This window comes from Procambarus clarkii, chromosome 6, assembly GCF_040958095.1.
Source record: "Procambarus clarkii isolate CNS0578487 chromosome 6, FALCON_Pclarkii_2.0, whole genome shotgun sequence".
Classification (NCBI taxonomy): domain Eukaryota; kingdom Metazoa; phylum Arthropoda; class Malacostraca; order Decapoda; family Cambaridae; genus Procambarus; species Procambarus clarkii.
Window position 1 is genome coordinate 38,868,129 of NC_091155.1, and position 24,861 is coordinate 38,892,989.

The following is a 24,861-nucleotide window of genomic DNA, read 5'->3' on the forward strand; positions in this document are numbered from 1 at the left end:
GGGTGAGACAAGAGCCAGGTGGTGGTGGTGGGTGAGACAAGAGCCAGGTGGTGGTGGTGGTGGGTGAGACAAGAGCCAGGTGGTGGTGGTGGGTGAGACAAGAGCCAGGTGGTGGTGGTGGCAGCAGATGATGGCAGGGAGGCCTAACTAAGGAAGATGTGCCGACTGCGCAGCAAAACACAAGAGCTGGGCCTCTAGTTGTGTTATGACGTGTGAGTGTTTGAGGCGTGTGCTGCTGCTGCTGCTGCTGCTGCTGCTGCTGCTGCTGCTGCTGCTCCCCGCAGGCTGAGGGAGCCGTGTCAAACGAGTCCTCTCCGTACGAGAGAGAAGTAAACAAAAATATCAGCACCGTTCGCCTAAATGCAGAATTATTGCCACACTGAAAAATGATGCTTTCTGGCGGCTTGCGGTACAAGTTGCGTAGATAGTTAGTTCCCCCAGGCAACACGGGCCGCGTAGCCTCCCTCTCCCTCTCTCTCCGCTCCTCTTCTCTCTCCCTGCCTCCCACTTTAACCCCCAGCCTCCCACCCACACCCGCTGCCAGCCCCCAGCCCCCCACCTACACACCCGCAGCCAGCCCCCCACCCACACACCCGCCAGCCCGCCCCCTTCATCTCTCCCGACCTTGTGACGTCACACAATAACAAACCCCCTGCCGCGTTGCCACGTCTCCGGTGCGTGGTTGCCACGTGTACCCAAACAAAGGCGGCGCCGGCCGCTGTATGGCTTCCCAGAAGCTGTGGCGTGTAGCGGCCCCTCACCCGTCATGTGTGGCTCCGGTCACTACCAGCCCCGACACGCCACTACCGCTAACATGTGTGTCGGTAACGGTTAGCAGGGGGGTGGGGGGCACTCACCCCACCAGGAGGGGTGTGAGGACACTCACCCCACCAGGAGGGGTGTGGGGGACACTCACCCCACCAGGAGGGGTGTGGGGGACACTCACCCCACCAGGAGGGGTGTGGGGGACACTCACCCCACCAGGAGGGGTGTGGGGGACACTCACCCCACCAGGAGGGGTGTGGGGGACACTCACCCCACCAGGAGGGGCGTGGGGGGCACTCACCCCACCAGGAGGGGCGTGGGGGGCACTCACCCCACCAGGAGGGGTGTGGGGGACACTCACCCCACCAGGAGGGGTGTGGGGGGCACTCACCCCACCAGGAGGGGTGTGGGGGGACACTCACCCCACCAGGAGGGGTGTGGGGGGCACTCACCCCACCAGGAGGGGTGTGGGGGGCACTCACCCCACCAGGAGGGGCGTGGGGGGCACTCACCCCACCAGGAGGGGTGTGGGGGACACTCACCCCACCAGGAGGGGTGTGGGGGACACTCACCCCACCAGGAGGGGTGTGAGGACACTCACACACACAGTCATGACAGGAGAGGACAGCCGCCCCCCGCACTTCCCCGCACACTGTGAGCCTCTGACACACCACACAGGGTCACTGAACCCTACTGGGGGGCTGGGGTGGGTGTGGGGAGGCTGGGGTGGGTGTAGGGAGGCTGGGGTGGGTGTGGGGAGGCTGGGGTGGGTGTTGGGAGGCTGGGGTGGGTGTGGGGAGGCTGGGGTGGGTGTAGGGAGGCTGGGGTGGGTGTAGGGAGGCTGGGGTGGGTGTGGGGAGGCTGGGGTGGGTGTGGGGAGGCTGGGGTGGGTGTGGGGAGGCTGGGGTGGGTGTGGGGAGGCTGGGGCGGGTGTGGGGAGGCTGGGGCGGGTGTGGGGAGGCTGGGGTGGGTGTGGGGAGGCTGGGGTGGGTGTGGGGAGGCTGGAGTGGGTGTAGGGAGGCTGGGATGGGTGTATGGAGGCTGGGGTGGGTGTGGGGAGGCTGGGGCGGGTGTGGGGAGGCTGGGGCGGGTGTGGGGAGGCTGGGGTGGGTGTGGGGAGGCTGGGGCGGGTGTGGGGAGGCTGGGGTGGGTGTAGGGAGGCTGTGGTGGGTGTAGGGAGGCTGGGGTGGGTGTGGGGAGGCTGGGGAGGGTGTAAGGAGGCTGGGGTGGGTGTGGGGAGGCTGGGGTGGGTGTGGGGAGGCTGGGGCGGGTGTGGGGAGGCTGGGGTGGGTGTAGGGAGGCTGGGGTGGGTGTGGGGAGGCTGGGGCGGGTGTGGGGAGGCTGGGGAGGGTGTAGGGAGGCTGGGGTGGGTGTAGGGAGGCTGGGGTGGGTGTGGGGAGGCTGGGGTGGGTGTGGGGAGGCTGGGGCGGGTGTGGGGAGGCTGGGGTGGGTGTAGGGAGGCTGGGGTGGGTGTAGGGTGGATGGGGTGGGTGTAGGGAGGCTGGGGTGGGTGTAGGGAGGCTGGGGTGGGTGTAGGGAGGCTGGGGTGGGTGTGGGGAGGCTGGGGAGGGTGTACGGAGGCTGGGGTGGGTGTAGGGAGGCTGGGGTGGGTGTGGGGAGGCTGGGGCGGGTGTGGGGAGGCTGGGGTGGGTGTAGGGAGGCTGGGGTGGGTGTAGGGTGGCTGGGGTGGGTGTAGGGAGGCTGGGGTGGGTGTAGGGAGGCTGGGGTGGGTGTGGGGAGGCTGGGGAGGGTGTAGGGAGGCTGGGGTGGGTGTAGGGAGGCTGGGGTGGGTGTAGGGAGGCTGGGGTGGGTGTAGGGAGGCTGGGGTGGGTGTGGGGAGGCTGGGGTGGGTGTGGGGAGGCTGGGGTGGGTGTGGGGAGGCTGGGGCGGGTGTGGGGAGGCTGGGGTGGGTGTAGGGAGGCTGGGGTGGGTGTAGGGTGGCTGGGGTGGGTGTAGGGAGGCTGGGGTGGGTGTGGGGAGGCTGGGGAGGGTGTAGGGAGGCTGGGGTGGGTGTGGGGAGGCTGGGGTGGGTGTGGGGAGGCTGGGGTGGGTGTGGGGAGGCTGGAGTGGGTGTGGGGAGGCTGGGGTGGGTGTAGGGAGGCTGGGGTGGGTGTGGGGTGGCTGGGGTGGGTGTGGGGAGGCTGGGGTGGGTGTAGGGAGGCTGGGGTGGGTGTGGGGAGGCTGGGGTGGGTGTGGGGAGGCTGGGGTGGGTGTGGGGAGGCTGGGGTGGGTGTGGAGAGGCTGGGGTGGGTGTGGGGAGGCTGGGATGGGTGTAGGGAGGCTGGGGTGGGTGTGGGGTGGCTGGGGTGGGTGTGGGGTGGCTGGGGTGGGTGTGGGGTGGCTGGGGTGGGTGTGGGGTGGCTGGGGTGGGTGTGGGGTGGCTGGGGTGGGTGTGGGGTGGCTGGGGTGGGTGTGGGGAGGCTGGGGTGGGTGTGGGGAGGCTGGGGTGGGTGTGGGGAGGCTGGGGTGGGTGTGGGGAGGCTGGGGTGGGTGTGGGGAGGCTGGGGTGGGTGTGGGGAGGCTGGGGTGGGTGTGGGGAGGCTGGGGTGGGTGTGGGGAGGCTGGGGTGGGTGTGGGGAGGCTGGAGTGGGTGTGGGGAGGCTGGGGTGGGTGTGGGGAGGCTGGGGTGAGTGTAGGGAGGCTGGGGTGAGTGTAGGGAGGCTGGGGTGGGTGTGGGGAGGCTGGGGTGGGTGTGGGGAGGCTGGAGTGGGTGTGGGGAGGCTGGGGTGGGTGTAGGGAGGCTGGGGTGGGTGTGGGGAGGCTGGGGTGGGTGTAGGGAGGCTGGGGTGGGTGTAGGGAGGCTGGGGTGGGTGTGGGGAGGCTGGGGTGGGTGTGGGGAGGCTGCGGTGGGTGTGGGGAGGCTGGGGTGGGTGTGGGGAGGCTGGGGTGGGTGTGGGGAGGCTGGGGTGGGTGTAGGGAGGCTGGGGTGGGTGTAGGGAGGCTGGGGTGGGTGTAGGGAGGCTGGGGTGGGTGTGGGGAGGCTGGGGTGGGTGTGGGGAGGCTGGGGTGGGTGTGGGGAGGCTGGGGTGGGTGTGGGGAGGCTGGGGTGGGTGTAGGGAGGCTGGGGTGGGTGTGGGGAGGCTGGGGTGGGTGTGGGGAGGCTGGGGTGGGTGTGGGGAGGCTGGGGTGGGTGTGGGGAGGCTGGGGTGAGTGTAGGGAGGCTGGGGTGGGTGTGGGGAGGCTGGGGTGGGTGTGGGGAGGCTGGGGTGGGTGTAGGGAGGCTGGGGTGGGTGTGGGGAGGCTGGGGTGGGTGTAGGGAGGCTGGGGTGGGTGTGGGGAGGCTGGGGTGGGTGTGGGGAGGCTGGGGTGGGTGTAGGGAGGCTGGGGTGGGTGTGGGGAGGCTGGGGTGGGTGTAGGGAGGCTGGGGTGGGTGTAGGGAGGCTGGGGTGGGTGTGGGGTGGCTGGGGTGGGTGTGGGGTGGCTGGGGTGGGTGTAGGGAGGCTGGGGTGGGTGTGGGGAGGCTGGGGTGGGTGTGGGGAGGCTGGGGTGGGTGTAGGGAGGCTGGGGTGGGTGTGGGGAGGCTGGGGTGGGTGTGGAGAGGCTGGGGTGGGTGTAGGGAGGCTGGGGTGGGTGTGGGGAGGCTGGGGTGGGTGTGGGGAGGCTGGGGTGGGTGTAGGGAGGCTGGGGTGGGTGTGGGGAGGCTGGGGTGGGTGTGGGGAGGCTGGGGTGGGTGTAGGGAGGCTGGGGTGGGTGTAGGGAGGCTGGGGTGGGTGTAGGGAGGCTGGGGTGGGTGTGGGGAGGCTGGGGTGGGTGTGGGGAGGCTGGGGTGGGTGTGGGGAGGCTGGGGTGGGTGTGGGGAGGCTGGGGTGGGTGTGGGGAGGCTGGGGTGGGTGTGGGGAGGCTGGGGTGGGTGTGGGGAGGCTGGGGTGGGTGTAGGGAGGCTGGGGTGGGTGTAGGGAGGCTGGGGTGGGTGTGGGGAGGCTGGGGTGGGTGTGGGGAGGCTGGGGTGGGTGTAGGGAGGCTGGGGTGGGTGTGGGAAGGCTGGGGTGGGTGTAGGGAGGCTGGGGTGGGTGTGGGGAGGCTGGGGTGGGTGTGGGGAGGCTGGGGTGGGTGTAGGGAGGCTGGGGTGGGTGTAAGGTGGCTGGGGTGGGTGTAGGGAGGCTGGGGTGGGTGTAGGGAGGCTGGGGTGGGTGTAGGGAGGCTGGGGTGGGTGTGGGGAGGCTGGGGTGGGTGTGGGGAGGCTGGGGTGGGTGTGGGGAGGCTGGGGTGGGTGTGGGGAGGCTGGGGTGGGTGTGGGGAGGCTGGGGTGGGTGTAGGGAGGCTGGGGTGGGTGTAGGGAGGCTGGGGTGGGTGTAGGGAGGCTGGGGTGGGTGTAGGGTGGCTGGGGTGGGTGTAGGGAGGCTGGGGTGGGTGTGGGGAGGCTGGGGTGGGTGTGGGGTGGCTGGGGTGGGTGTGAGGAGGCTGGGGTGGGTGTAGGGAAGCTGGAGTGGGTGTAGGGTGGCTGGGGTGGGTGTGGCGAGGCTGGGGTGGGTGTAGGGAGGCTGGAGTGGGTGTGGGGTGGCTGGGGTGGGTGTGGGGTGGCTGGGGTGGGTGTAGGGAGGCTGGAGTGGGTGTAGGGTGGCTGGGGTGGGTGTGGCGAGGCTGGGGTGGGTGTAGGGAGGCTGGGGTGGGTGTGGGGAGGCTGGGGTGGGTGTAGGGAGGCTGGAGTGGGTGTAGGGTGGCTGGGGTGGGTGTGGGGAGGCTGGGGTGGGTGTAGGGAGGCTGGGGTGGGTGTGGGGAGGCTGGGGTGGGTGTAGGGAGGCTGGGGTGAGTGTAGGGAGGCTGGGGTGGGTGTTGGGAGGCTGGGGTGGGTGTAGGGAGGCTGGGGTGGGTGTGGGGAGGCTGGGGTGGGTGTAGGGAGGCTGGGGTGGGTGTGGGGAGGCTGGGGTGGGTGTGGGGAGGCTGGGGTGGGTGTAGGGAGGCTGGGGTGGGTGTGGGGAGGCTGGGGTGGGTGTAGGGAGGCTGGGGTGGGTGTGGGGAGGCTGGGGTGGGTGTAGGGAGGCTGGGGTGGGTGTGGGGAGGCTGGAGTGGGTGTAGGGAGGCTGGGGTGGGTGTGGGGAGGCTGGGGTGGGTGTAGGGAGGCTGGGGTGGGTGTAGGGAGGCTGGGGTGGGTGTGGGGTGGCTGGGGTGGGTGTGGGGAGGCTGGGGTGGGTGTAGGGAGGCTGGGGTGGGTGTAGGGAGGCTGGGGTGGGTGTAGGGAGGCTGGGGTGGGTGTAGGGAGGCTGGGGTGGGTGTGGGGAGGCTGGGGAGGGTGTAGGGAGGCTGGGGTGGGTGTGGGGAGGCTGGGGTGGGTGTAGGGAGGCTGGGGTGGGTGTAGGGAGGCTGGGGAAGGTGTAGGGAGGCTGGGGTGGGTGTAGGGAGGCTGGGGTGGGTGTTGGGAGGCTGGGGTGGGTGTAGGGAGGCTGGGGTGGGTGTAGGGAGGCTGGGGTGGGTGTAGGGAGGCTGGGGAAGGTGTAGGGTGGCTGGGGTGGGTGTGGGGAGGCTGGGGTGGGTGTGGGGAGGCTGGGGTGGGTGTAGGGAGGCTGGGGTGTGTGTAGGGAGGCTGGGGTGGGGGTAGGGAGGCTGGGGTGGGTGTGGGGAGGCTGGGGTGGGTGTGGGGAGGCTGGGGTGGGTGTAGGGAGGCTGGGGTGGGTGTGGGGAGGCTGGGGTGGGTGTGGGGAGGCTGGGGTGGGTGTAGGGAGGCTGGGGTGGGTGTGGGGAGGCTGGGGTGGGTGTAGGGAGGCTGGGGTGAGTGTAGGGAGGCTGGGGTGGGTGTGGGGAGGCTGGGGTGGGTGTGGGGAAGCTGGGGTGGGTGTAGGGAGGCTGGGGTGGGTGTAGGGAGGCTGGGGTGGGTGTAGGGAGGCTGGGGTGGGTGTAGGGAGGCTGGGGTGGGTGTGGGGAGGCTGGGGTGGGTGTGGGGAGGCTGGGGTGGGTGTGGAGAGGCTGGGGTGGGTGTAGGGAGGCTGGGGTGGGTGTGGGGAGGCTGGGGTGGGTGTAGGGAGGCTGGGGTGAGTGTAGGGAGGCTGGGGTGGGTGTTGGGAGGCTGGGGTGGGTGTAGGGAGGCTGGGGTGGGTGTGGGGAGGCTGGGGCGGGTGTGGGGAGGCTGGGGTGGGTGTGGGGAGGCTGGGGAGGGTGTAGGGAGGCTGGGGTGAGTGTAGGGAGGCTGGGGTGGGTGTAGGGAGGCTGGGGTGGGTGTGGGGAGGCTGGGGTGGGTGTGGGGAGGCTGGGGTGGGTGTAGGGAGGCTGGGGTGGGTGTAGGGAGGCTGGGGTGGGTGTAGGGAGGCTGGGGTGGGTGTAGGGAGGCTGGGGTGGGTGTGGGGGAGGCTGGGGTGGGTGTGGGGAGGCTGGGGTGGGTGTGGGGAGGCTGGGGTGGGTGTAGGGAGGCTGGGGTGGGTGTGGGGAGGCTGGGGTGGGTGTGGGGAGGCTGGGGTGGGTGTAGGGAGGCTGGGGTGAGTGTAGGGAGGCTGGGGTGGGTGTTGGGAGGCTGGGGTGAGTGTAGGGTGGCTGGGGTGAGTGTAGGGAGGCTGGAGTGGGTGTAGGGAGGCTGGGGTGGGTGTAGGGAGGCTGGGGTGGGTGTAGGGTGGCTGGGGCGGGTGTAGGGAGGCTGGGGTGAGTGTGGGGAGGCTGGAGTGGGTGTAGGGAGGCTGGGGTGGGTGTGGGGAGGCTGGGGTGGGTGTAGGGAGGCTGGGGTGGGTGTAGGGAGGCTGGGGTGGGTGTAGGGAGGCTGGGGTGGGTGTAGGGAGGCTGGGGTGGGTGTGGGGAGGCTGGGGTGGGTGTGGGGAGGCTGGGGTGGGTGTAGGGAGGCTGGGGTGGGTGTAGGGAGGCGTGGAGGTGGAGCTACTCCTCAGTGAGCCTGACACAGGGCTCCACCAACACACCACACCTCACCACCCACACTGAGGGCTTCAGTATACACCGCAACACCTCACTGTTCAACACTACCTACATGAAGCACATTATGCGCCAGAGCCAACATGAGGGCAAATGAGGCTATGAGGTTTATTATGGAGCATGAGGGCGTTGTGAGGCGCCAGCTGCTTGTCTTCAAGGACACCTAACACTCGAGACACTGCACGAGTGCCTCAACACGCACTCTCCTCCACTCTCAACTTCCAACTGCACTCAAGAAAACTATCATCTGGAAGTGTATAAATGACTGTATACATAATATGGGAGAGGAGAGGTGATGTATGAACAACAGGTGTGATTGTGGAGTGATTGTGGTCATGTTGGGGTGTGATACCGCTCATTACACCACCACCCATTAACACACCATCAACCAATACACTATTGCCACATTATATGTAAACACTATTACTTAAAATTTGCTTTGTAAACACCATTAGCCTTCAGCACGCTGCTTGTTCTGACACTCTGCTGCTGCTGATTGGTGGAGGAGTGTGGGGGCTGGGTGACTAGTGTGTGGGGGCTGGGTGACTAGGGTGTGGGGGCTGGGTGACTAGGGTGTGGGGGCTGGGTGACTAGGGTGTGGGGGCTAGGTAACTAGGGTGTGGGGGCTGGGTGACTAGGGTGTGGGGGCTGGGTGACTAGGGTGTGGGGGCTGGGTGACTAGTGTGTGGGGGCTGGGTGACTAGGGTGTGGGGGCTGGGTGACTAGTGTGTGGGGGCTGGGTGACTAGGGTGTGGGGGCTGGGTGACTAGGGTGTGGGGGCTAGGTAACTAGGGTGACTAGGGTGTGGGGGCTGGGTGACTAGGGTGTGGGGGCTGGGTGACTAGTGTGTGGGGGCTGGGTGACTAGGGTGTGGGGGCTGGGTGACTAGGGTGTGGGGGCTGGGTGACTAGTGTGTGGGGGCTGGGTGACTAGTGTGTGGGGGCTGGGTGACTAGTGTGTGGGGGCTGGGTGACTAGTGTGTGGGGGCTGGGTGACTAGTGTGTGGGGGCTGGGTGACTAGGGTGTGGGGGCTGGGTGACTAGTGTGTGGGGGCTGGGTGACTAGTGTGTGGGGGCTGGGTGACTAGGGTGTGGAAGAAGAGTGTCATTCCAGTGTGTATTAGTGGTTCATGTCTCAGTGATATAGGGCTTAGGGTCCCCTTTGACCCCTCGTGACCTTAATATTCCAGTACTCCTCCCCCGTCACTCCCTGAGTGAGGTTGTTGGACGTCTCGAAAAATAAGCTTGTTTGTTTACGGCCACTATAGGTAAATCACTGTATATAATGTTAGGTACACGCCCAAGGGTTGTCAAATCTGTCAAGCAGATCGCCGAGGACGCCGATGATAGCGTGCCGAGCGGTGTTGGACGCCGATCGCCGAGGACGCCGACGATAGCGTGCCGAGCGGTGTTGGACGCCGATCGCCGAGGACGCCGACGATAGCGTGCCGAGCGGTGTTGGACGCCGATCGCCGAGGACGCCGACGATAGCGTGCCGAGCGGTGTTGGACGCCGATCGCCGAGGACGCCGATGATAGCGTGCCGAGCGGTGTTGGACGCCGATCGCCGAGGACGCCGACGATAGCGTGCCGAGCGGTGTTGGACGCCGATCGCCGAGGACGCCGACGATAGCGTGCCGAGCGGTGTTGGACGCCGATCGCCGAGGACGCCGATGATAGCGTGCCGAGCGGTGTTGGACGCCGATCGCCGAGGACGCCGACGATAGCGTGCCGAGCGGTGTTGGACGCCGATCGCCGAGGACGCCGACGATAGCGTGCCGAGCGGTGTTGGACGCCGATCGCCGAGGACGCCGACGATAGCATGCCGAGCGGTGTTGGACGCCGATCGCCGAGGACGCCGACGATAGCGTGCCGAGCGGTGTTGGACGCCGATCGCCGAGGACGCCGACGATAGCGTGCCGAGCGGTGTTGGACGCCGATCGCCGAGGACGCCGACGATAGCGTGCCGAGCGGTGTTGGACGCCGATCGCCGAGGACGCCGACGATAGCGTGCCGAGCGGTGTTGGACGCCGATCGCCGAGGACGCCGACGATGGCGTGCCGAGCGGTGTTGGACGCCGATCGCCGAGGACGCCGATGATAGCGTGCCGAGCGGTGTTGGACGCCGGTTAGGCGCCATGGACATACACATAGGGTGACCTAATACCCTCTTAAGCTAAACAACTTAATAGGTATCAACAACGTTGTTAGCTGATCTGAATGTAGCTGTGAGCCTGCAGCCCTCAGACCTTCAGAGACAGTCCTGGGCGACGGAGCGTCACCACACGCTCCCTCACACACTCTACCTTCTAGCTCCTGGCCCGGGTACAACATATATATTTTTATAATAAACTAAGGAAAAGCTGCGGACATTTGGTACTATAATTCGTGCCCACTACCGAGTAACCATCGACCATCCCCGGTCAACAAACAACCTAATCATTCTACATCATCATCACCCGGTGTTACAAGGTGTGGCAGTACTAGTGTCCAGGCTTGTTCCACTGTGTTCTACACTACACCACGAGTGGTTCCAGGAGTATTCCAGTGACAGGCCAGGATACCTGGTTGATGGGGTTCTGGGAGTTGTTCTACTGCCCAAGCCCGGCCCGAGGCCAGGCTTGACTTGTGAGAGTTTGGTCCACCAGGCTGTTGCTTGGAGCGGCCCGCAGGCCTACATATACCTGCTTGATGGGGGACTGGGAGTTCTCTACTGCCCAAGCCCGGCCCGAGGCCAGGCTTGACTTGTGAGAGTTTGGTCCACCAGGCTGTTGCTTGGAGCGGCCCGCAGGCCCACATACCCACTACAGCCCGGTTGGTCCGGCACTCCTTGGAGGAAACTATCTAGTTTTCTCTTGAAGATGTCCACGGTTGTTCCGGCAATATTTCTTATGCTTGCTGGGAGGACGTTGAACAACCGCGGACCTCTGATGTTTATACAGTGTTCTCTGATTGTGCCTATGGCACCTCTGCTCTTAAAATTCTGCATTTTCTTCCATATCGTTCACTCCAGTACGTTGTTATTTTACTGTGTAGATTTGGGACCTGACCCTCCAGTATCTTCCAGGTGTATATTATTTGGTATCTCTCTCGTCTTCTTTCTAGTGAGTACATTTGGAGAGCTTTGAGACGATCCCAATAATTTAGGTGCTTTATCTCGTCTATGCGTGCCGTATATGTTCTCTGTATTCCCTCTATTTCAGCAATCTCTCCTGCTCTGAAGGGGGAAGTGAGTACTGAGCAGTACTCGAGACAGGACAACACAAGTGACTTGAAGAGTACAACCATTGTGATGGGATCCCTGGATTTGAAAGTTCTCGTAATCCATCCTATCATTTTTCTGGCTGACGCAATATTTGCTTGGTTATGCTCCCTAAACGTTAGGTCGTCAGAAATCATTATTCCCAAATCCTTTACATGCTGTTTTCCTACTATGGGCAGATTCGATTGTGTTTTGTACTCTGTATTATGTTTAAGGTCCTCATTTTTACCGTACCTGAGTACCTGGAATTCATCACTGTTAAACATCATGTTATTTTCTGATGCCCAGTCGAAAACTTGATTAATATCTGCTTGTAGTTTTTCAATGTCTTCAGCAGAGGTAATTTTCATGCTGATTTTTGTGTCATCTGCAAAGGACGACACGAAGCTGTGGCTTGTATTTGAGTCTATATCTGATATGAGAATAAGGAAAAGCAGCGATGCAAGGACTGTACCCTGAAGATACAGGCTACAGCAGCGGTGCAAGGACTGTACCCTGAAGATACAGGCTACAGCAGCGGTGCAAGGACTGTACCCTGAAGATACAGGCTACAGCAGCGGTGCAAGGACTGTACCCTGAAGATACAGGCTACAGCAGTGGTGCAAGGACTGTACCCTGAAGATACAGGCTACAGCAGCGGTGCAAGGACTGTACCCTGAAGATACAGGCTACAGCAGTGGTGCAAGGACTGTACCCTGAAGATACAGGCTACAGCAGCGGTGCAAGGACTGTACCCTGAAGATACAGAGTACAGCAGCGGTGCTCCGCTGTCTCTGAGGTACAGAGCTTTTAACTGCGCTTGGACTCGATGTTATCGAGGTGTTTTTCTGTAGTGGGATGGTGTTAGCATTCATGTGTTCCCTACACACGTCCCGGTAGAACATTATTGCCTGTACCAGTACTCCGGTACTCTCCGGGGCCCTGTACCAGTACTCCGGTACTCTCCGGGGCCCTGTACCAGTACTCCGGTACTCTCCGGGGCCCTGTACCAGTACTCCGGTACTCTCCGGGGCCCTGTACCAGTACTCCGGTACTCTCCGGGGCCCTGTACCAGTACTCCGGTACTCTCCGGGGCCCTGTACCAGTACTCCGGTACTCTCCGACCCTGTACCAGTACTCCGGTACTCTCCGGGGCCCTGTACCAGTACTCCGGTACTCTCCGGGGCCCTGTACCAGTACTCCGGTACTCTCCGGGGCCCTGTACCAGTACTCCGGTACTCTCCGGGGCCCTGTACCAGTACTCCGGTACTCTCCGGGGCCCTGTACCAGTACTCCGGTACTCCGGGGCCCTGTACCAGTACTCCGGTACTCTCCGGGGCCCTGTACCAGTACTCCGGTACTCTCCGGGGCCCTGTACCAGTACTCCGGTACTCTCCGGGGCCCTGTACCAGTACTCCGGTACTCTCCGGGGCCCTGTATCAGTACTCCGGGGCCCTGTACGGCAAGTTAGGCTGATGGCCGCCATATTAATTATTGGGTAAGTCATATGAAAGCCGTAGGAGGTAATATTCTCTCTCTCTCTCTGTCTCTCTCTCTCTCTCTCTCTCTCTCTCTCTCTCTCTCTCTCTCTCTCTCTCACTATTGATTAATGGTTAAGGTGCTGGTGTGACGGGCCATGTGTTAAGATATTACAATAGCAGCGAGCAGCGGGTATTACAATGGTGCCACCGGTACTCTTTCTCCTTATATGTGGGGGGCCCCGCTGGCACCGGTGGTTATCTTGCCAGGTAGGGGACGAGGGACGGAGCTGTCAGGAGGATAGGTAGGGGCGTCCCTCCTAGCCCGAGGGACGCCCCCCTCACCTAGCCCGAGGGGCGCCCCCCTCACCTAGCCCGAGGGGCGTCCCTCACCAAGACTTACCACCGGGCCGACGTACAGTGCACGAGCCTCGCCTGGCAACACTGCTGGCACCTGGCAACAGGTGTGGGCGTCTGTTGCTGCGGCACCTGGCAACAGGTGTGGGCGTCTGTTGCTGCGACACCTGGCAACAGGTGTGGGCGTCTGTTGCTGCGGCACCTGGCAACAGGTGTGGGCGTCTGTTGCTGCGACACCTGGCAACAGGTGTGGGCGTCTGTTGCTGCGACACCTGGCAACAGGTGTGGGCGTCTGTTGCTGTGGCACCTGGCAACAGGTGTGGGCGTCTGTTGCTGCGACACCTGGCAACAGGTGTGGGCGTCTGTTGCTGCGACACCTGGCAACAGGTGTGGGCGTCTGTTGCTGCGACACCTGGCAACAGGTGTGGGCGTCTGTTGCTGCGGCACCTGGCAACAGGTGTGGGCGTCTGTTGCTGTGGCACCTGGCAACAGGTGTGGGCGTCAGCCACGACACACTGTGTGTACTGTTGGGTGTGTGTGTACTCACCTAGTTGTGCTTGCGGGGGTTGAGCTCTGGCTCTTTGGTCCCGCCTCTCAACTGTCAATCAACTGGTGTACAGATTCCTGAGCCTACTGGGCTCTATCATATCTACACTTGAAACTGTGTATGGAGTCAGCCTCCACCACATCACTGCCTAATGCATTCCATCCGTTAACTACTTTGACACGTTAGAAAAAAATTCTTTCTAACGTCTCTGTGGCTCATCTGGGTACTAAGTTTCCACCTGTGTCCCCTTGTTCGTGTCCCACCCGTGCTGAAGCGGTTCTTTGTTCACCCTGTCAATTCCCCTGAGGATTTTGTAGGTGGTTATCATGTCTCCCCTTACTCTTCTGTTTTCCAGGGATGTGAGGTTCAGCTCCTTTAGCCTTTCCTCGTAGCTCAATCCTCTCAGTTCCGGGACGAGCCTGGTGGCATACCTCTGAATCTTCTCTAACTTTGTCTTGTGTTTAACTAGGTATGGACTCCAGGCTGGAGCTGCATACTCCAGGATTGGTCTTACATAAGTGGTATACAGGGTTCTGAAAGATTCCTTACACAAGTTTCTGAAGGCAGTTCTTATGTTGGCCAGTCTAGCATATGCCGCTGATGATATCCTTTTGATGTGGGCCTCTGGGGACAGGTTCGGTGTGATATCGACCCCCAGATCTTTCTCTCTATTTGACTCTTGCAGGATTTCACCTCCCAGATGATACCTTGTGTGCAGCCTCCTGCTCCCTTCGCCTAATTTCATTACTTTACACTTACCTAAGTTGAACTTTAGCAGCCATTTTCTAGACCATTCCTCCAGTTTATCCAGGTCATCCTGTAGTCTCTGTCTATCTTCATCCGTCTTGATTCTTCTCATAATTTTTGCATCATCAGCAAACATTGAGAGGAATGAGTCTATACCCTCTGGAAGATCGTTCACATATATTAGAAACAGGATGGGTCCAAGTACTGAGCCCTGTGGGACTCCGCTGGTGACATCTCGCCACTCTGATGTCTCCCCCTCACCGTTACTCGCTGTTTCCTGTTGCTTAAGTACTCCCTTATCCGCTGGAGCACCTTCCCTTTTACTCCTGCCTGTTGCTCCAACTTTTGTAACAGCCTTTTGTGAGGTACTGTGTCAAAGGCTTTCTGACAGTCCAGGAAAATGCAGTCGGCCCACCCTTCTCTTTCCTGCCTAATTTGTGTGATTGGTCATAGAATTCTATTAAAACTGTGAGGCACGATTTACCATCCCTGAACCCATGTTGGTGGTGTGTTACAAAGCTGTTTCCCTCCAGATGCTCTACGAGCCTTTTCCTCACGATCTTCTCCATCACCTTGCATGGTATACAAGTTAGGGAAACTGGCCTATAGTCCAGTGCCTCTTATCTGTCACCCTTTTTGTATATTGGGACTACATTAGCTGACTTCCAGCTTTCCGGTAGGTCTCCTGTTTCCAGTGACCTGTTATACACCATAGAGAGTGGCACACTTAGTGCTTCTGCACCTTCCTTTAGTATCCATGGTGAGATTCTGTCAGGCCCAACAGCCTTTGTCACATCTAGCTCCAACAGACACCTTTTGACCTCATCACTGGTGAGGTCAAATTCCTCCAAGGTTGCTTGGTTGCAGTACACTCTGTGTGTGTGTGTGTGTGTGTGTGTGTGTGTGTGTGTGTGTGTGTGTGTGTGTGTGTGTGTGTGTTTGTGTGTATGTGTGTGTGTGTGTGTGTGTGTGTGTGTGTGTGTGTGTGTGTGTGTGTGTGTGTGTGTGTGTGTGTGTGTGTGTGTGTGTGTGTGTGTTTGTGTGTATGTGTGTGTGTGTGTGTGTGTGTGTGTGTGTGTGTGTGTACTGTTATCTGTATACTATCATATTGGAAGATGGGCTGAAATGTCATGGTGTTGCTGAGCCCTGACAACACGTCACACCTGCCACACCAACCTTGCAACACCTGCCACACCAACCTTGCCACACCTGCCACACCAACCTTGCCACACCTGCCACACCAACCTTGCAACACCTGCCACACCAACCTTGCAACACCTGCCACACCAACCTTGCCACACCTGCCACACCAACCTTGCAACACCTGCCACACCAACCTTGCAACACCTGCCACACCAACCTTGCCACACCTGCCACGCCAACCTTTCCACACCTGCCACACCAACCTTGCAACACCTGCAACACCAACCTTGTAACACCTGCCACACCAACCTTGCCACACCTGCCACACCAACCTTGCAACACCTGCCACACCAACCTTGCAACACCTGCCACACCAACCTTGCAACACTGCCACACCAACCTTGCAACACCTGCCACACCAACCTTGCAACACCTGCCACACCAACCTTGCAACACCTGCCACACCAACCTTGCAACACCTGCCACACCAACCTTGCCACACCTGCCACACCAACCTTGCAACACCTGCCACACCAACCTTGCCACACCTGCCACACCAACCTTGCAACACCTGCCACACCAACCTTGCAACACCTGCCACACCAACCTTGCCACACCTGCCACACCAACCTTGCAACACCTGCCACACCAACCTTGCAACACCTGCCACACCAACCTTGCAACACCTGCCACACCTGCCACACCAACCTTGCAACACCTGCCACACCAACCTTGCCACACCTGCCACACCAACCTTGCAACACCTGCCACACCAACCTTGCCACACTTGCCACACCTGCCACACCAACCTTGCAACACCTGTCACACCAACCTTGCCACACCTGCCACACCAACCTTGCCACACCTGCCACACCAACCTTGCAACACCTGCCACACCAACCTTGCCACACCTGCCACACCAACCTTGCCACACCTTCCACACCAACCTTGCCACACCTGCCACACCAACCTGGCCACACCTGCCACACCAACCTGGCCACACCTGCCACACCAACCTTGCCACACCTGCCACACCAACCTGGCCACACCTGCCACACCAACCTTGCCACACCTGCCACACCAACCTGGCCACACCTGCCACACAAACCTGGCCACACCTGCCACACCAACCTGGCCACACCTGCCACACCAACCTGGCCACACCAACCTTGCCACACCTGCCACACCAACCTGGCCACACCTGCCACACCAACCTTGCCACACCTGCCACACCAACCTTGCCACACCTGCCACACGAAGTATGGTGTGGTGTGTGGTGGTGTCTCCAAGCTTCCCATACTCTCAGTACAGCACATGTTGGCGGGGGTGAGCATGAGGGAGTGTTCACACCAACACCCACACTACCGGGGTGTGAGCATGAGGGAGTGTTCACACCACACCCACACCCACACTACCGGGGTGTGAACATGAGGGAGTGTTCAGACCACACCAACACCCACACTACCGGGGTGTGAGCATGAGGGAGTGTTCAGACCACACCCACACCCACACTACCGGGGAGTGAGCATGAGGGAGTGTTCAGACCACACCAACACCCACACTACCGGGGTGTGAGCATGAGGGAGTGTTCAGACCAACACCCACACTACCGGGGAGTGAGCATGAGGGAGTGTTCAGACCAACACCCACACTACCGGGGTGTGAGCATGAGGGAGTGTTCAGACCACACCCACACTACCGGGGAGTGAGCATGAGGGAGTGTTCAGACCAACACCCACACTACCGGGGTGTGAGCATGAGGGAGTGTTCAGACCAACACCCACACTACCGGGGAGTGAGCATGAGGGAGTGTTCAGACCACACCCACACTACCGGGGAGTGAGCATGAGGGAGTGTTCAGACCAACACCCACACTACCGGGGAGTGAGCATGAGGGAGTGTTCAGACCAACACCCACACTACCGGGGTGTGAGCATGAGGGAGTGTTCACACCAACACCCACACTACCGGGGGGTGAGCATGAGGGAGTGTTCACACCAACACCCACACTACCGGGGAGTGAGCATGAGGGAGTGTTCACACCAACACCCACACTACCGGGGAGTGAGCATGAGGGAGTGTTCACACCAACACCCACACTACCGGGGAGTGAGCATGAGGGAGTGTTCACACCAACACCCACACTACCGGGGTGTGAGCATGAGGGAGTGTTCACACCAACACCCACACTACCGGGGTGTGAGCATGAGGGAGTGTTCACACCACACCCACACTACCGGGGAGTGAGCATGAGGGAGTGTTCACACCAACACCCACACTACCGGGGAGTGAGCATGAGGGAGTGTTCACACCAACACCCACACTACCGGGGGGTGAGCATGAGGGAGTGTTCAGACCACACCAACACCCACACTACCGGGGTGTGAGCATGAGGGAGTGTTCAGACCACACCAACACCCACACTACCGGGGTGTGAACATGAGGGAGTGTTCAGACCACACCAACACCCACACTACCGGGGTGTGAGCATGAGGGAGTGTTCACACCACACCAACACCCACACTACCGGGGAGTGAGCATGAGGGAGTGTTCACACCACACCAACACCCACACTACCGGGGAGTGAGCATGAGGGAGTGTTCACACCAACACCCACACTACCGGGGAGTGAGCATGAGGGAGTGTTCACACCAACACCCACACTACCGGGGAGTGAGCATGAGGGAGTGTTCACACCAACACCCACACTACCGGGGAGTGAGCATGAGGGAGTGTTCACACCACACCCACACTACCGGGGAGTGAGCATGAGGGAGTGTTCACACCAACACCCACACTACCGGGGAGTGAGCATGAGGGAGTGTTCACACCACACCAACACTACCGGGGAGTGAGCATGAGGGAGTGTTCACACCAACACCCACACTACCGGGGAGTGAGCATGAGGGAGTGTTCACACCACACCAACACTACCGGGGTGTGAACTATGTACTACACACCGCCCAGTATGACACACACACAACTCTACCAACCAATGAACTACACAACAGTGAATTACAAGCCGTATACAATTTCCCTCTTGAGCGCCGTCTTGCATGGTAAGTGAGCGCCACTATGCAAAGCCGCGCCCCAAGTATTTTTACAGTGATTAACACAGTTACTGCTCAATATTAACACAGTTACTGCTCAATATTAACACAGTTACTGCTCAATATTAACACAGTTACTGCTCAATATTAACACAGTTACTGCTCAATATTAACACAGTTACTGCTCAATATTAACACAGTTACTGCTCAATATTAACACAGTTACTGCTCAATATTAACACAGTTACTGCTCAATATTAACACAATTACTGCTCAATATTAACACAGTTACTGCTCAATATTAACACAGTTACTGCTCAATATTAACACAGTTACTGCTCAATATTAACACAGTTACTGCTCAATATTAACACAGTTACTGCTCAATATTAACACAGTTACTGCTCAATATTAACACAGTTACTGCTCAATATTAACACAGTTACTGCTCAATATTAACACAATTACTGCTCAATATTAACACAGTTACTGCTCAATATTAACACAGTTACTGCTCAATATTAACACAGTTACTGCTCAATATTAACACAGTTACTGCTCAATATTAACACAGTTACTGCTCAATATTAACACAGTTACTGCTCAATATTAACACAGTTACTGCTCAATATTAACACAGTTACTGCTCAATATTAACACAGTTACTGCTCAATATTAACACAGTTACTGCTCAATATTAACACAGTTACTGCTCAATATTAACACAGTTACTGCTCAATATTAACACAGTTACTGCTCAATATTAACACAGTTACTGCTCAATATTAACACAGTTACTGCTCAATATTAACACAGTTACTGCTCAATATTAACACAGTTACTGCTCAATATTAACACAGTTACTGCTCAATATTAACACAGTTACTGCTCAATATTAACACAGTTACTGCTCAATATCCTGTCCAAGTGTAACATTGTGGCTACACCTAGCTCAATGTTGGCCACTGTCACGGGGACTAACCTTTGACTAGGTTAGTATTCATCCCCCCAAACATAGTAGTTACCTAGGTGTAGTTACAGGATGAGAGCTACGCTCATGGAGCCCTGTAACTACACTTAGGTAATTACACACACAAGTACACCTGTGGTGGGTATGTGGGTGGGTGTGTGTGTGTGTGTGTAATTACTTAAGTGTAGTTACAGGATGAGAGCTACGCTCGTGGTGTCCCGTCTTCCCAGCACTCTTTGTTATATAACGCTTTGAAACTACTGACGGTCTTGGCCTCCACCACCTTCTCACCTAACTTGTTCCAACCGTCTACCACTCTGGTTGCGAAAGTGAATTTTCTTATATTTCTTCGGCATCTGTGTTTAGCTAGTTTAAATCTATGACCTCTTGTTCTTAAAGTTCCAGGTCTCAGGAAATCTTCCCTATCGATTTTATCAATTCCTGTTGCTATTTTGTATGTAGTGATCATATCACCTGTAAGTAAGACCTGATGTGTGTTTTGAGATAATTAGCGTATCATATAGGGAAGATTGTTAGGGTAACAAGACTATGCGTGCTGGGAACCTCTTAGGCTCGTCTCCAGAAACTATTGATAGTTAACTAGCTACTGGAGAGCTACGTTAATATATTTTTGGAAGCAAACTATTGGGTATTTCTTGTTGACAAGTATAGAATGAGAGAGAACAACAGGAGGACGAGGCGGCGTGAGTATGAGACACACACTTGACTAACACACACCCACCCACCCACACACACACACACACACACACACACACACACCCACACACACACCCACACACACACACACACACACACACACACACACACACACACACACACACACACACACACACACCCACACCCACACCCACACACACACCCACACACACACACACACACACACACACACACACACACACACACACACACACACACACACACACACACACACCCACCCACACACACCCACACCCACACACCCACACCCACACCCACACACCCACACCCACACACCCACCCAAACACACACACACACACCCACACACACCCACACACACCCACACACCCACCCAAACACACACACACACACACACAGTACACCAGCAGGGTACGAAGTAAAGCTGAGTGAGAGTACCCAGTGGCACGCACCAGACCGTGTCCGGCCCACACGCCCCGGGCCACGGAACATGGCCACGGACCGGGGCAAGGCAGGGCACAACCACTCAAAAATGAGCCAGTGTTAGCAAGAGGAAATAAAGAAATGTGGCTAGGAAGACTATCAGGGAGCACTAGGTGGGAGTGGTGCTAGAAATAGTGGTACTGGGGGTGGTGCTAGAAATAGTGGTACTGGGGGTGGTGCTAGTGGTATTGGGGGTGGTGCTAGAAATAGTGGTATTGGGGGTGGTGCTAGAAATAGTGGTATTGGGGGTGGTGCTAGAAATAGTGGTACTGGGAGTGGTGCTAGAAATAGTGGTACTGGGGGTGGTGCTAGAAATAGTGGTATTGGGGGTGGTGCTAGAAATAGTGGTATTGGGGGTGGTGCTAGAAATAGTGGTATTGGGGGTGGTGCTAGAAATAGTGGTATTGGGGGTGGTGCTAGAAATAGTGGTATTGGGGGTGGTGCTAGAAATAGTGGTATTGGGGGTGGTGCTAGAAATAGTGGTATTGGGGGTGGTGCTAGAAATAGTGGTATTGGGGGGTGGTGCTAGTGGTATTGGGGGTGGTGCTAGTGGTATTGGGGGTGGTGCTAGAAATAGTGGTATTGGGGGTGGTGCTAGAAATAGTGGTATTGGGGGGTGGTGCTAGTGGTATTGGGGGTGGTGCTAGAAATAGTGGTATTGGGGGTGGTGCTAGTGGTATTGGGGGTGGTGCTAGAAATAGTGGTATTGGGGGTGGTGCTAGAAATAGTGGTATTGGGGGTGGTGCTAGAAATAGTGGTATTGGGGGTGGTGCTAGAAATAGTGGTATTGGGGGTGGTGCTAGAAATAGTGGTATTGGGGGTGGTGCTAGAAATAGTGGTATTGGGGGTGGTGCTAGAAATAGTGGTATTGGGGGTGGTGCTAGAAATAGTGGTATTGGGAGTGGTGCTAGAAATAGTGGTATTGGGAGTGGTGCTAGAAATAGTGGTATTGGGGGTGGTGCTAGAAATAGTGGTATTGGGGGTGGTGCTAGAAATAGTGGTATTGGGGGTGGTGCTAGAAATAGTGGTATTGGGAGTGGTGCTAGAAATAGTGGTACTGGGAGTGGTGCTAGAAATAGTGGTATTGGGGGTGGTGCTAGAAATAGTGGTATTGGGGGTGGTGCTAGAAATAGTGGTATTGGGGGTGGTGCTAGAAATAGTGGTATTGGGGGTGGTGCTAGAAATAGTGGTATTGGGAGTGGTGCTAGAAATAGTGGTATTGGGAGTGGTGCTAGAAATAGTGGTATTGGGGGTGGTGCTAGAAATAGTGGTATTGGGGGTGGTGCTAGAAATAGTGGTACTGGAGGTGGTGCTAGAAATAGTGGTACTGGAGGTGGTGCTAGAAATAGTGGTATTGGGAGTGGTGCTAGAAATAGTGGTATTGGGGGTGGTGCTAGAAATAGTGGTATTGGGGGTGGTGCTAGAAATAGTGGTATTGGCGGTGGTGCTAGAAATAGTGATATTGGGGGGTGGTGCTAGAAATAGTGGTATTGGGGGGGTGGTGCTAGAAATAGTGGTATTGGGGGAGGTGCTAGAAAGTTGTTGTGTGGGGGGGGGGGTTAGTAGGGAGGCTGGGACGGAGTGAAAGTACATGCATTAATATGGATTCACAAAGTAGGGCTATAAATTGATTAATAGTGTACCCATCTGGTATGCTGCGAGGAATAATTTGTGGTGAAAGTATGTGACTATTAATATGGATCTACTCAGAACAACTCAACATTTATGTATATTATGTACACATCTGGTATGCTGTCTTAGTTCAATTCCTTGTTATATTCGGGTCCCGGCCTTCATACCCATAACAAGTTAATGAAAGCAGCACATTAGTCAAGTGAGTGCAACCTTCTTCCAGTCCTATACAATGTACTACAATGTGCGAGACGTTTACAATAAAACTATTGATATGTTTTAATAGATAATTTAATTTAACAGTTATGTTTAAGCTGGAAGACCAAGTTTCTGTGCAAATTCTCAGAACAGATTAAGTTTATGTAAACAAGAAAGCCAATCAAGGCATTGAACGTTAGCAAAACTTGTTATAATGAAATGAAATTTGTTTAAACCTAGTAAGGTTTAAGATTTTGGCGTTGGTTAGTGTCATTATATTCACCGAATTTAAAAATAAAGCCACGATCAAAAATAAAGCCACGATAACGACATTTATACTTTAAAGTGAGTAACAAAAGTGAGCTAGAGAGGAGATAATTGGGATGGTTGCTTGCCATAATCCCCAGTGTACTGCGCACTCGCTGCCAATCCTATTAGTTCAGTCTTATTTTAAACCTCGTTCCTCTCCGGTATCCCACACCACACACTTGTGAAGAGTGCATCACTTGTATAACTTTAACTGCAAACTCTTCCGTTAAAAACCTTTTTCCCCTCACAGCCAATAACTCTGATCATGTGTTGGAATAAACTTTCATTAAAATTGTGCCAAGCCACGAATGAATATATATATATATATATATATATATATATATATATATATATATATATATATATATATATATATATATATATATATATATATATATATATATATATACCGGTATTTGACTCCTACGTAATTTGTATTTATATATGGCTATAACTTACCTCTGGGCTGACGACGGAGATGAGCACTTCATCAATGTTGGGGCGATGGTAGAGAACATTGCCAGAGACCTCACGGTTATTGTGAGTAATGAACACCCTCTGGCCGGCCCGTAACTTGACAGAGCCGACAGGAGTGAAGCCACTGCCCACCAGGTCTGTCTCTCGCACCTCTCTGGACCGCCTGTCACCCTCCACCCTCACTGTGTACACCGTAGGCCCACCTTCCTCACTAGTTTTCACGGCGCAAATGACGCCAGCGTAATATTTCCCATCTTCGAGACAACACGCCACACGGGTGCCAAGGATAGACCGTTTCGCTAAACGCTTTCCTGTAGACATCTTGAGCACTTAATGATTCTGCCTTTGATATTTAAGTATTTTAGGAGCGACCACTTATGTACTTGTACCACCGTTATAAGCCAATATTTTTCTATGCACAGTCAGTTCACAAATGGAATTATATAAATTTTCACAAGTGTAATTATCAATTATATAAATTGAAACAAACTCCCACTGCTATATCACAATCCGGTACGTGTCTTTATCTTGAACATATATGCCTAAAAGGCTGCGGACGCGCACAGGTCCTCCCGCGATATACATTTGCGTGTAACTGAATGTGAAATCAGCTGAGCCGCTCCGGCAGCCCAGCTGACAAACAACAACAAAACCACGTGACCTCCAACTCGGAAGGTGATTGGTTCCCGCATCTCTGACCCAGTTTTCTGATTGGTTAGCGCGCCGGAGCTGCAACTTACATCAAAACAAAGAACGTTCTCTGAAACAACGAAATATACAACTTTCATATCAATGTAGTATGGTGAAGCGTTAACAAAATAATGTAATACTTCACACTTATCGTAAGTTATCCAATATAAACGTTTAAAATACGAAACAAAGGATTTATATCAGCTGTGTTTTGGTCGGTTCCCCCGACCGTCCAACCTCCCCGTGTTCGGCTGTCAAATAATGCCGGCCGGCTTCTTGTTCCACATTGTTGAGATTATTTTATTATACATCATATTAAAATTACGAATTTCATCTTAATTCCTCGTGAGATTAAATCTAGATTTCAATACCGTGATGCTAATATACGAGAAATGACGAGATACACATTGGTGAGAGTGTGATGGCCCGCCAGAACACCTCAATGTTTACGTTTCGTATTTCTGTGACGGTGCCACGTTTCACCATTGTTCAAAGTTGACAGTGAATGAGATGTATATCCCATATACAGCGTTATCGATAACCATAATGTATCATTTATTTTGAATATAAGACAATAAAAACTCAAAAGATTATGTTTTCAGCATCATTAGTGGATGAAGGCATGTGGAGAGGTGGCACCAGCGCGAGGGTATATTTATCACTGTGGACGCTGAACCTACGACGCAAAAGGCGGTGCCACCAACTGCTCGATGCTTCAAAATCTTTTGATAAATAAACATACAAAGAGGGTTCTATTTTGCATAACTTTAATATACCAATAAACACAAACAATTCGCCAGAAAACTCTTCTTGCTATTCGTGTTAATATAGCAACTCGCACGTAAACTTAATGCGGTTGTCAAATTAAATGTTTAAAAAAGTCTCTTTGTTTATGAAATGTTAAGTATCGTTTAATTAAAGTAACGATGTCATGTATAATTTGTAGTATTAATACATTTCGCTGTATTGAGTATGTATATTTATACACCATTATTATAGCGATCTCTTAATTAGTAGAGTATGGGTAAATGACCATAGACCATAGATAGGTTCACCATAGGCTGTGCTATGGTGCACAGGCTATTGTGAACCCGTATACCCGTAGCTCACCATATAACGATCCCACGCAATCCACCAACTGTGGCTCTCACACCCCCCAGCCACTGTGACACACCCCAGCCACTGTGACACCCCCCCCCAGCCACTGTGACACACCCCAGCCACTGTGACA

The 24,861-nt window shown here is 56.3% G+C and overlaps 1 protein-coding gene across 1 annotated transcript in view; it reads right to left on the reverse strand.

Annotated features, from left to right (window-relative positions):
* Nucleotides 1-23,531, reverse strand: part of LOC138356066 (zinc finger protein 395-like) — a 247,835-nt gene extending 224,304 nt beyond the window's left edge. The window contains exon 1 of the mRNA XM_069311682.1: nt 22,923-23,531. Coding sequence (XP_069167783.1) covers nt 22,923-23,261 — 339 coding nt within the window. The 5' untranslated portion in view covers nt 23,262-23,531. The remainder of the gene's footprint in view (nt 1-22,922) is intronic.
* Nucleotides 23,532-24,861: the final 1,330 nt, after the last annotated feature.